Raw genomic sequence first — 13006 nt, forward strand, 5'->3', positions numbered from 1 at the left:
CCAGACTTAATCCCACCCCCAACACCAAAATAATAATAATCATCCCAAAAGTTTCCTGCGTCTGGTTTGGGGCAGGCAGCAAGGGCTGGTGAGCCTCCTCTGGCCGGCCCCTTCCCGCCCCCCATGCCTGTATCCTGGGAGAGAGTCCCAGCCCTCTTTCTCTCCCCCCCCCCTTCCAGGCCGCTGGCAACGCCGTCAAGAGGGCATCTGACAACCTGGTGAAGGCAGCTCAGAAAGCAGCCGCCTTCCAGGACCAGGAGAACGAGACGGTGGTGGTGAAGGAGAAGATGGTGGGCGGGATTGCGCAGGTGAGTCCCCAGGGAGGGCTGGGGGGAGGACAGGGGGCCGAGGCTGCCTTTGCAGGCAGGTGGGACTCTGGCCCCCCCAGTGGTTGCAAGCGAGGAAGGGGGGAGTGCCAGGTGCCCCCCCCAAGTACAGGCACTGCTGGCAAGCAATGGGGCAGCTGCTCCCACCCTCCACCTGACGGTCTCCCCTGCTCCCCCCCCCCAGATCATTGCTGCCCAGGAAGAGATGCTGCGCAAGGAGCGGGAGCTGGAGGAGGCACGCAAGAAGCTGGCCATGATCCGGCAGCAGCAGTACAAGTTCCTGCCCTCGGAGCTGCGGGACGAAGGGCCAAACTGAGCTCCGCCATCGCCTCTGCTCCTGAGCACCGCCACAGCCCCACCCTGCTCCCCTATTTAATGCCGACACCCCCGCCCCCAGCAAGGACCAGCCAGGCCTCCTCCCGAGCAGGGAGAGATGGAGGCCTGCCACTGCCCACCCTGCGCCTACCCTGCCCCACGGCCCCCACCACATGCCACGCTCTGGACTGCCCTTCCAGGAAGAGCGTCGGGAGGGGCAGAGGCTCCCCAAGCCCCTCGCCTTTTCTTCCAGGAATCTTCCTTCCTTGTGCCTTGGCTACTCAGCCTGCCTCTCACTCTGGAGGGTGGGGGGTCGCTGCCTGTGGCCTGACTGTGCAATGTGGATTAGACTCCACTTCAACCAAATATTGGGTGCCTTAAATGGGAGCCAGGGGGGCTTGGAGGCAGCAGCCCCCCTCAGCCCCCTCTCTGCCTGCTGCCCCCCAGGCCTCTGCACCCCACTCCTCTCTTGTCATAGCTGCTCTTTGTTCCCAAGTGCCTGCCTGTGTGGGCCCAGAACACTCCCCCCCCCCGGTTCTGGCACCCACTTGCCTGCCCCCCTCCAGGTCCTGCCCTGACCCCCCTATTACAGCAGCAGCAGCAAATTCGCTTTGTGCTGCAAACCCCAAAATCACAAGGCTCGACACCCCCTTTTTTTGAAACCCTCCCCCCCACACTTGCTGAGGCTTCTCACCTTTTGTAATTTTGATACATCCATAAGCCGCCTGTGTCCTTTCTATGTCAGGGAGTCCAAGGGAGGCGGGTGGAGGGACTCCTGTGTCCCCCGCAGGGGTTGAGCTAGATGACCCTTAGGGTGCCTTCCAACTCTATACAGTTGCATGAGTCTATGGATTATGGGGTGTGTGTGATCAGCACACAAAGAACCAGACACGCCCCCACCCCACCCCCCAGGCCTGCAAAGGGCCTGCCTTGAATAAACTGGCTTCCCTGCAACTTCCGTCTCTCAGTGGTGTGGAACAGGTGCAACCCCCCCCCCCCCGCCCAAACTTTGAGTCTCTCTTCCCCACTCGACCATCCTGAGGGTGATGCATGGGGCTCGGCTGTGGGGCAAGAAGAGCCTGAGGAAGATTGGAAAGAGTTTCAGAGCCAGTCTAGTGCCTGCCTTATTCTCTGCAGCCGTAAGCAGGGAATCCCGCCCAGCCCCACTCACACATCTCGCAGGCAGCCCTGTCCGTCCCGTCCCAGGAGGTGTCACTCCCATTTGCTCCTCTGAAAGGAAGAAAAGCCTGCTGAGACACGGGGGGGGGGGCTGAGACACGGGGTGGGGGAGCGGCTCTCTTTGCAGAACATGCACAAATGCTGGGCACCCAGCCACCCTGGGCAATCTCAGCTGGTCCTCCCTTGACGTTTGGCACATGTCCTTGAGCCCCCAGTAAGGGTGTGTTTACTCCGTATTACAGATCTCCCTATCTCAGGGACTGTCCCCCTCAATATGCACACTCATGTCCTCTGGGGGCAAAGTTGTCTGCTCACACCAATCACAGGCAATATATACAGAATAAGCACATAGAAGAACAAGCCTTGCTGAAGCATAGCTGGCATGGCTTCTGCAAGTCAAGTTCTGTCTCATGAAGCTCTTGAGAGACAGCCAGGCTTTGCACTTGGGCAGGAAGAACCAGTTGCACATAGATATCGGGGGGGGGGGCACATGGCTTGACAGCAGTACATGAGGACTTGGGGGTCTTAGTAGGCCATAAGCTTGGCATGAAACAGTAGCAAGATGCAACAGCAAACAATGCTAATGCTCTTCTAGGCTGCACCAACATAAATCTCGTGTCCAGATGGAAGTCCTAGCACTGCCCTCTTCGGCCTTGGTCAGAGCACACTCGGAGTCCTGGGTCCAGTTTTGGGCACCCCAGTTTAAGAAGGATATTGACAAGCCAAGCTGGAATGTGTAGAGAAGGCGACTGAGATGATCAAGGGTCTGGAGACCAAGCCTTGGGAGGAACGGTTGAGGGAGTTAGGAATGTTTAGTCTGGATAAGAGGAGAGACTGAAAGGAGATATGTATGGCGGCCGCCTTCAGATAGCCATAAAAGGCTATCACAAGCTTGTTTTTTCCTGTTCTGGGGTGTAGGACCCAAACCAATGGATTCAAATGGGAATAAATGAGTTTCTGACTAAACAGGAATAACACTCTGATGGTGAGAGCTGTTCAACATTGGAATGGACTCCCTCAGAATATGCTGGGCTCTCCCTTCCTTGGATGTTTTGAAACAGGTCAGCTGGGCATCTGTGTTGCAAGGAGTTTGGCTGGAGGAGGAGAAGGATTTATTATATTTCTATACTGCTCTTCATCCAAAGATCACAGGGTGGTTTACAACATAAAAACACAAACATCCATACCATAATAGCAATGACATTGCAACACACACAGTTTAAAAGGCCTGGGAGAAGAAGGCAGGAGTCCCTTAGTTCCCACTGGCAATAATTGAGTCTCTCCCATCTTCTTGGAGGAAGCGCTGCGCAGGGAGGCCAGCCCAGCTTCCCCAAGAAGCAAGAGCATGAAGGCGCCCCCAGAGCCCCTCTGCCCCAGGACACTCCGTGCAGCGCAGGAAGGAATGAAGACCATTCTGTGTGGCTTTGCTTCCTCTCTGAAGATGGTGCAGAGCGACCTTAGGGGACCAGCCACAGGTCTGGCATGGGGGGGGGGGGGAGTCCCCATTTGGGAAATTGGGCTCCTTGGCCGCCCTTCTCTTGCATAGCCCAGAGTTGCCTCTAAGGGCACCTAAGGGGGTGGGGCGCCTTCCTGCAGACGAGGGGAGGGTTCAGCCCCCCTTGGCTGCCACTGTGACAGCCAGGCCTCCGGGGAGCTTTGCCCCAAGGGAGGGCATCCAGCAGTGCTTCCTCCAGCCCCAGCAGCAGCAAAGCTCCCACCTGGGGGGGGGCGGGTAATGGAGACGTCCAGGGTGCTGGGCCAGTGGTGGTCATCATCGTCTTTTCTAGCGCAGCGCATCATGCAAAGTACTTTACAATTCTTTCCGTTTCAGATTGTCACAACAAAACCTGTAAAGAAAGGCGGGCTGAGAGGGAGCCCCTGGATGGCCATGAGAAGTTGGGCTTGCATGGCCCAAAGTCTTTACTGGGGCTACTGATATGATCCAGGCATAGTTAACCCTTGGAACTCCCTCCCACAGGAGGCAGGGATGGCCACCAACTTGGATGGCTTTAAAAGAGGATTAGACAAATTCATGGAGGAGGAGAGGCTCTCGATGGCTCTGCTCTGCCTTCTGAATGCCAGTGGCTGGAAGCCACAGGAGAGGCCTCTTGGGCTCAGATCCACCCTGTCTGCTGGTTTCCCATGGGAAAACTCTCTATCCGCTGTGAGAGCAGGATGTTGGGCTAGAAGGCCCATTGGCCTGATCCAGCAGGCTCTTGTGTACTTAATGTAAAGGACCCCTGGACAGTTAAGTCCAGTCAAAGGCAACTCTGGGGTTGCAGCGCTCATCTTGCTTTCAGGCCGAGGGAGCCAGTGTTCGTCCACAGACAGCTTTCCAGGTTGTGAGGCCAGCAGGACTAAACCACTTCTGGCATAGTGGAACACCGTGACAGAAGCCAGAACGCACGGAAATGTTGTTTACCTTCTCTCCACAGTGGTACCTATTTATCTACATGCTTTTGAACTGCTAGGCTGGCAGGAGCAGGGACCGAGCAACAGGAGCTCACCCCATCGTGGGGATTCGAACCGCCAACCTTCTGACCGGCAAGCCCAAGAGGCTCACTGGGTTAGACCAGAACACCACCTCCATCCCTGTTCTTTATGTGCCCCCTGCCCAGCTGGTGACCCCACTGTCTTGGTACCTCCCTGCCTCTCTTGCAAGGAAGGCCTTCTGGCCCCACAAGACCTCACCCACTGCACTTCCTGAGCCCCACATGCAGGGCTCTCCCTCATCTGCTGCAGTCCTGAGGCATTTATTATGGGAGCGTCTCCTTAGCAGTTGCAGACTTCTGTAGCCTGGAAAGAATGCCAGGTATGGCATGGCGCTGCAAACACAGGCAGCAGGAGCAGCCAGGGCCAAATCTGGCCTCCTCCCAGAGGGGGAGGGGAGCCCCTCTGTTTGTTGGGCACCTCAGTCCTGGCTCTTCTGTGGGGGTGCCACCAGGCTTGTCTTGGCGCTGAAACAGCCTGGCCAACCCCAGCTGGCAAAGGCTCCTCTCACCTGACTGGGCTGCCCAGTTTGGGAGGCTGAAAGGAAGGAAAGACATGGGGTATTTTCTAGGCTTCCAAGGGGAACCAAACTGAGGGGCTCTTGGCCACCCACTCCCATCACCGCTTTGGATGCCGAAGTAACAGAGAGCACCATGGATGGCAGTTCATGCCTCTTCCACTGGGAAATGCAGCTTCTTACAAGCCAGGGAAGCCGCTCCAGCTTCTGCTGAGCCATGCACAGGATTCCTGGGGTCTTGGCCCCCAACCAGGGTCTGTGTCTCTTCCTGCTTCTTGCCTCCACAGCAGCCCACAGTCCTGCCCACTCCTTCCCAGCACACTTTTAGATTTCAAAAAGGACAGATTTTCCTGTGACATCACATCCCCACCCCCTTGGCAACCTGCCAATTCATTCTCCTGTCTGTCCACTCCTGGGGGGCACAGTTCTTTTGCATTGCCAAGGCCCCAAATGACAGGCCCCATGCTGGTCCCCCATTGTTGCTCAGTGGCTCTGCAAGAAAAACCCATGGATTCTGGCGCAGTTCTGCAGCTTGTCTTTTCCCTTCATATCCCAAATATTATCTAAATACTACCATTTATTACTTTCTAATATTCATTAACAGACTCTGGTCCCCCAGCCATAACGCTATATATCTTACAGTACTTTCATATTGTGAGTCATCTCAAATAAAGTCGTCTTCATTGCAGTTCCTGAGGCCCACTGAGGCTGAGGGGTTCTTGTGTCTTTCGCAGAGCCCTTCCTGGGTCTCCTTGGCTGCTGCACTCAATCCTCCCTGCGAGAAAGCCCCTTGTCTCTGTCAGACTGAGCCCCAGCCTGGCCCTCCCTTTGCCATATGGGCTTTGAGCAAGCAAGAAGGGAGAAGGTGTCCTTTCTCATGCTTCTCTCTGACCTCCGTGGATGCTGCCATCCAGCCCTCCCAGGTTTGGGGCCTGGGTGTGAACCTCAGGCTGCTTGGGCAGTTGAACCCTGCCTCCCTCCTCTGCCAAGGCTGTCGCTCTGTCGCACCCTCCCTAACATCCTAGCATCCCCCCCTCCAGGATCAAGGACAGACCAGCCTGCCTGTGCCCCAGAAACAGCCAGTACACTTGCAGGCGGCCACTGAGCTGCCAGCAGCTTCTTTTGAGCTCCCCACAGGTGTGCAGAAACAGCAGCAGAGACTGTGGAGGGAAAGGGCCATAGGGGCTCAGGGGCAGAGCCCCACTTTCCCACAAGGAAGCCCCCACGGCATCTCCAGGCTTTGCCTTAAAGCCTGAGGAGCTGCTCCTGTGCAGCAGAGACAACCCTGAGTGCTATGCCTGCCCCAAGGCCTGCGAGGCTAACAGGCTGATATCTGCTAAGTGCTCTAACTTAATGGGACCAGTACCCAGAGTGGTCTCCCTTGCCCCCCCCCCAGTCCACTTCTGGGTGGTCCTCTCTGTAATCCCAGCAGCAATAGCATCCTGGGACAGAGAACGCAAGGGAGCTCTCCTCCCCCCACCTCTGAGCAGGCCCTGTTCTTCTCCCTTCCTCTGAAACCCCCATCTCTTGGGGGGGGGGGCTTTTGCTGCTCCTGCCATCAGGTCCCAAGAGAGCTGTTCCCAGGAGATGGGGAGAAGCCCCCAGAGCAGGCCCTGCTCCCAAGGCAGCCGGAGCTGTGCCAGAGGTGACGTTATTGGCATGGGGAGGTGGTCCTAATCCTCAGCTGCCTGCGCTGAGCCCAGAGCCAGAAATAGCCCCCCGGGGCTGATCTGAGAGACAGGTGGGCCGGTGGACAGGCAAGCAAGCGGGTGCCCCAGGAGGAAGGCACCCCTTCCTCAGCCCCACACCTGTTCCTGGCTCATCACTCCGAGGGGAATTAGGGAGAGCAGGAGGCAGAGGAGCACCTTTGCTGCCCACGTCGTCCTGGAGCTGCCAGCAGCGTGGGGCACACTCTGCCTTCGGTCGCTGAACACACATGCAGCACCTGCTGTAATTAGACATTCATTAGCAGAGAAGATGGAACACTTTGGAGGCGATGACAGAGTTTATGCCATTTAAACAGAGAGCTGCAAATGGAGATGCTCCCATGGTAGGAAAGTGGTTTCCAGTAGAGTTTGGAAGGAGTCCTTTCTCTGTCTAGCACTGACCCTGGCCTGGCCTGGGGCTGGGCAGAGCAATTAACAAGTTTGCACAGCCTACAGAAAGGGAGGTTTCATAGAGGGCAGAATAAATATTCGTAAGCAGCTCTCAGCAGAGGGAGCTGGGCAGGAAAGGGCCCCGCAGCCCCACCCGGCAGGCAGCAAAAGGCACTGCATGCAGGACCATGTAGGAAGGGGCTGGGCTTGTCTTAGCCCTTGTGGGCCAGGAGGCCCCATAAGGGGTGGAGGGGCAGGAGCTGCAGCAGGGTGTTCCCTGGGGGTCCACATTGCCAGCAGGCACACACCAGCAGTGGGACTGTTGAGGACATGAGAAGGGTCTGCTGGATTAGGCCAAAGGGAGCCCACCTAGGACAGCATCCTGTCCTCACAGTGGTCAACCAAGTGCCCGTTATGGAAGCCCACAAGCAAGATCCAAGCACAAGAGGACTATCTGGACTCCCCCCGCCCCTGGTGCTCTGAAGGCTCCTGCCTCTGACAGTGAAGGGAGAACATGTCTCAGAGTAGGGGGCGGGGTGGATTTTCCATGCTTAGCAAGGAGATGCTGCCACTCCTGGGCCCAGCTGTGGCTTCCTCCTTGTCTGAGCTCAGATGGAGAGGGTGGGGGCCCAGCAGGCCATAGAGCTGCCTCCCTGGAAGGTCCACGCAGCACCCTCCCTCCATGCATTGTGGAAGGGAGCCTGTGTGTTCTGCTCCATAGAGATTTTGACAGAGGTGGCAGACTGTGTGTGTGAATCGGCTGCCTTTTGCTTTCCTTGCTGCCTGGTGTCATATAATCTTAGAAGTGTAGAGTTAGAAGGGACACCTGAGGGTCATCTAATCCAACCCCCTGTGATGCAGGAATCACAACTACAGCATCCCTTGGCTTCTGGTTCCTGCTTGCCTTAATGGAGGCAGCTCCTACAATAGCGGGAGATTGTTAGCAAAGAAAAAAACAAGGATGATTGAGGGTAATTATCTTTGCAAGTTCCCCCCAGGGACGGGGGGGGGGGGGACAGCCTTCACTCACAGTTTGTCTGGATACCTGGCTCTCACTCTGGCATGGAATGTGGGTTTCTTCCCTTCCCACAAGAATTTGGAAATCTCTCTTTGCCATATCTAGAGGCAGCCCACTTCACCCAGTATTGGAATCATTTGAAATAAAAAGATTAATTTTGGAAGCACGTTCATCTTTATAAGGGAAATCCTGCCCAGAAATGTTAACTTTAGTTTACTCCAGGTTTCAAGGTTTTTTCTAATCTCTAACCAAATTTTTGTGTAGTTATCCTGAAATAAATTTATAAATAAATTTATATTTTGGGGGGTGATCCAAATACCCAGATGCTTCGCTTTTTGATAAATTTTCAGGCCCTATGTTTTTTCTAAACCATCCTTTTCCTTTATTGTTACATTTTTAACAACCAATTTTGGTTTTGTTATATTCAGCTTAAAGCCTGTCACTTCTCCAAAATCTTTAATCAATTCCAGCACACTTTTCAAACTTTTTTTAGGGTTTTCAGTCATAACAAGTAGATCGTCAGCAGGAGGGGTCCAGATTGAGGATCTTGAAGAAGTGTAAGTGTGTGTGTGTGTGTGTGTGTGTGTGTGTGTGTTTTCTAGCCTAAGGAGGATTTGGGATGAGCCAAAAGGAGCCATAAGGCCCCTTCTTCTCCCGTCCACAGAAGCCTGGTTGTGGCTGTCAAACAGGATGATTCACTGGCTTCCTGACGCATGACTCTGCTTCTAAAAAGCTCTGCTATTGCCTGCAGAAGATGGTGCTGATGAGGGCCAGCCAGAGAGCAGCTCCTCCATCTGTTACCCTAGAAACTCCCCAGGCCACAAAACCATCACACACACACACACACACAGAGAGAGAGAGAGAGAGAGAGAGAGAGAGCGCACTGGGGGCCACTTGTCTCCTGCCTCATGCAGCAAGACAGCCCAAAGGGACAAATCACAGCATAGGAAAAAGCAGTACTAGGGAGTGCGGAGAAATTAAATTCAGTTCACATTTAAAGGAGGATCAATCAAATTTGCACTTTCCAAAACAATAGGAGAAAGGAAAAACAACCTCCTTATTTCTTATTTCTTATTAATAGCTACAAGCTTGGTGGATCAGGGGAAAGCTTTGGACGAAGTTTATCTTGATTTCAATAAGGCTTTCAACAAAGTCCTGTATGATATTCCTGTGGTTAAGCTGGTAAAATGTGGGCTACATCCTTTGTGGATTTGTAGCTGGTTGACTGAACCCAGAGATTCTTTGTCTCAGCATCCATTGGTTTGGAGAAGTCCCCTTGGAGCTTTTCACAACAGTCTGGTTCCATCCCAGTCCAACCCTAACCCTTTTGTACAGGCCCAGCCTGCCTAGTCCAAACCCCTCTTCCTGACACCATAATCTCATCCATGCATTGAGACCCCCAAGCTGTGCCTGTCCGTCTGGCCTGCGCATGGAGCAGGTAGCATTTCAGAGAAAGCTACCTTGAGGTCTTGGCTTTCAGCATCCTACGCTGGGCTTCCAGGACCTCGTGTCTTTGGTGCCAGCAGGTCACCAACTCCTCCCCAGCCCGATCTCCTAGGCTACCTATGCAAGGGACAAGGGCTGCTGAAGACGTCCAGCTGGATCCGTCCGTCGTGTTGCAATGTTCTTTCAGGCCAGGCCGTGATAATCCCACAGCTCCTCTGCCACCAAGCCAAATGCCAGACTGGCAGGGCCTTTCATCAGGGAAGCAAGGACTCTCTTCATCTCCCCCCACCCTCCCCTTGGCCACAGTGCTGGGTCAGCCCCCAAGGGGCAGTCAGCCACCCTGGCAGAGGCCCAGGAGCCCAGCCCTCCCCCTCCTCTCCAGCTGTCCTCTGACCATCTGACACGGGGTCTCATCCAGGTAGTGATGATTACTCAGAAGGCCAAACTCAGTACAGGAACTAGCTCTCTGCATGCCTTGACACTTGGGAGTGGGTGTCTGGCTCCTTGTCTCTGGCTGTGCCCCCCCCCACAGCCCCTTGCCCTTCAGGCAGAGGGCATGGAGGAGCCAAGGACACCCAGCACAAAATCAGGTGCAGAAAAGAGTCGGGACTCCCTCCCAAGGGGTTCCTCCTCCAGGTACCCCTCAGGCCTCTTGTGCAGCAAACCAGCAAACCAGCAAGGCCAGGTGGGGAGGGGTCTTTGCTCTATGGAGGTGATCCTCTTGTGATCCACCAGCCAAGATGCCCCACAGCCACACTGCCCAGAGCCAAGCCCCCCCCCCCCCGGGGCCTCATTCAGGCAGGCGAGCTGGGGCTGAGCACCGTCACACTGAGGGATGGGTTATTGATGGTTAGGAGGGGATATATTAATTACAATTTATCCCTCCAGTCTCCCACGTGCGGCAGCAAAACAGATGCTTGAAACTAGGCTGCCAAGCCTTATCTTTTCTGAGCAATCCCAGCTAATGAAGGTTAGCTGGCTTCCCCCTCTTAACAAAGAACTAGGCAACAATTTATAAAGTCAGCTTAAAAATGGTGTTTACTTACTTAACAGTCTTGCGTTGGATCACAGTAAAACTATGCAGGTAAAACACTTCTAGGCTACAAAATACATCATTGATTACAAACCTGGAGTCTGTGCTCAGGGAGGCCACCAACAGACATCTGTCTGCCTTGAAGACACGGGGAAGCAGAGAAGTGTGAGAGTGACTGGAAGCAGAAGGGCTCTCTTGTTTCTTCCCGCTGCTGCAAACAAGGGAGATGGCATTGCACAGAGCTCTCTCCCCAGCAATGAGTCTGTCTAGCAAGGTGGCTCTGTGATCCTTTGCCCCTCAACTTACTGTCGAGAATATGTGTTTGTCTCCCACAGAAGGAACCCCCATTGCCTGCTGGGATGGGGGGTCCCAGTACAACCTCCACAGCCGCTTCCTCTTGGGCTGGCAGCTAATTCACCCCACAGTGCCTGGGCTTTATACCCCCTTAGAGGAGTTTCCATAACGCCAGGCTCAGCCCCCTGACAAGACCCCCTTTCTGGCCTCCCACATTGTCAGCTTCCCTCTGTAAGCTGCTCAGGCACTGTCTTCCTGACCCTTCTGCTCCTCTTGCCTCAGCACTGTGCCCCCCCCTTTCTGTGGGGCATTTGTCAGTCCTGGCACCTGCTTGCTCCCCTCCTCTTACAGGGAATGGGTTGGGTGGCAGGAGGCTGGCATTACACACAACCTCAGCACCTAGCGAGGAAGAGCTGAGCACCAAGGCCCAGCAGCCTTTACAGCTCACAGGATGTGTTGGCGCAGGCAGGGTTTTGAGTGTAGGGGGCAGCAACTACTGCTGCTTCCAGGATCCCATCTTGCATCATCCGGCTCCTGTCCTGGCCACCCCATTGGGCCACCTGCAAGAGGTCCCTCGGGATTTCTGCTGATCCTAAGGAGGAGCCGCCTTCCAGCCTCATGGTGCTTCTGGCGCTACTGCTTGGTGCCAGTCCTGTCCCATTGTGTGGCTTCTGGTGCCAAAGCTAGGACTGTGCTGTTGTGACACAGAAGTAATGGCAAAGCATGATTCATCTGTAGAAAACCCACAAATACAGGAGAAGGCTAGGAGGGGCTACTAGCCACAATGGCTATGTTCTGCCACCATGGTCAGAGACAGTAATGCTTCTGAATGCCAGTCACTCCGGGTGGGGAGAGGGCTACTCTTGTGCTCAGGCCCTGCTTGTGACTCCCACAGGCAACTGGCTGGCCGCTGTGAGAACAGGAGGCTGGACTGGATGGGCCTGGTCTAGCAGGTTCTCCCCCCCCCCCCAATTCCCAACCCTCTTGGTACCTGGCAAATGGGAAGATAGGACTAGGAGACCTGGGAGGAAGCAACACTGATGTTTTAGATGCACACAAATCCTAATGAAAATGAGGGCTATTTTGGAGCAGCAGGACCTCAGAAGCAAGATGATATGGAGAGGTGGTGGTGACACAGACTGGAAATCTCTGGCTTAGAGAAAGATCCCGAGCGATGCACATCCCTGCCCACAAGTTGGGGGATGAGGAGCAAAGCAAGAGGCTTCCTGTCCGGGCGGGGGTGGGCCAAGTGTGCTGCAGATCCAACCGGGAGCAGGAGGACTTGCCTCACCTGGTGCGACTCCTGCGCAGCGCAAGCCCAGGAAGGCCCGGCTGAAGCCCCGCCAAGAGGCCCACCTGCTCCTGTCTGCTAGGGGCCGGCCAGTGTCTGCTGCTGGAGGTCACCGCTGCTCAGAAGGGAAGACACGGAGTGGGGCAGGAATGGGGAGATTTCAAGAGACTGCAAGGCTCCGGCCACAGGGAGGCTCGCGGCTGACTTGGGACTCCAGCGCAGCCCAAGCAAAAGCCCCACAGCTTCGGACCCTCGCCCGCCCCATAGCCCTCCAGCATCTGCCTGACTCTGGGGAGCGCTGCGCGAAGGGAACACCCTCTGTTCCCAGAGCAAGTCCGTGAGAGAGAAAGCCCAAAATAGTCCCTGAAAGGGAGGAAATATGTGGCGCCGCTTCCCAAATTGGGAGCGTCCTCCAGCTCCCCTTGTCCCGCGGCCTGCTGGGAGACTCCGGGGTGGGGGAAGCGGCTGGCCGGGCGGCAGCTGTCTTTGGCCTGGCGACCCCCGCCTCGCCTGCCCAAGCGGAAGGGGGGCCACTCGGGGCCTGCCTTCGCCTGGGGGGCCTCCTGGCCATGGGGCGGCCCTGCAGAAGGGTCGAAAGCACGGACCGGTGCCTCAGTGGCCCTGGCGGGGCGCGAGCGGGCTAGGCGGGCAGCCTCCGGGATGGGGCGGTTACTATAGCAACAGATCCAAGGCTAGAGGGATGGATAGCTGGACGGAGCGAGCGGAAAGGGGTAGCGAGGAGGCTCCTGCTCGAGGGAGGGGGAGAGGTGCCGGGGCGCGTGCCGTCAGGCTGGCTGGCCAGCGGCGATGGGCTGGGGGCGTCCCGTCTCCGCGCCTGCCTGCCTGCCTGCCTGCCTGCTTGGCCGGCTGCCCGCGTCCCCGCCTTCCGCTCCCCGCTCCCGCCCGTCGAGGCTCGTCGGCCGGTCCCGTCCCTGCCAGCTTGTCCCTAAAAGGTGCTGCTCGGCCTGTGGGGGAGGGCCCGGCCCCTCCCCGGCTTTTAG

General features: G+C 56.0%; 1 protein-coding gene across 3 annotated transcripts in view; it reads left to right on the top strand.

The window, feature by feature from the left end:
- The window catches only part of TLN1 (talin 1), a 53492-nt gene extending 51897 nt beyond the window's left edge, over positions 1–1595 (top strand). For all 3 annotated transcript variants that reach the window (XM_079996224.1, XM_079996226.1, XM_079996225.1), the window contains 2 exons: positions 180–308; positions 511–1595. In XM_079996224.1, the coding sequence (XP_079852350.1) occupies positions 180–308; positions 511–642 (261 nt within the window). In that variant the 3' untranslated portion in view covers positions 643–1595. The remainder of the gene's footprint in view (positions 1–179; positions 309–510) is intronic.
- The last annotated feature ends 11411 nt before the right edge of the window (positions 1596–13006 follow it).

Source organism: Podarcis cretensis (assembly GCF_951804945.1).
Source record: "Podarcis cretensis genome assembly, chromosome: 11".
Classification (NCBI taxonomy): Eukaryota; Metazoa; Chordata; class Lepidosauria; order Squamata; family Lacertidae; genus Podarcis; species Podarcis cretensis.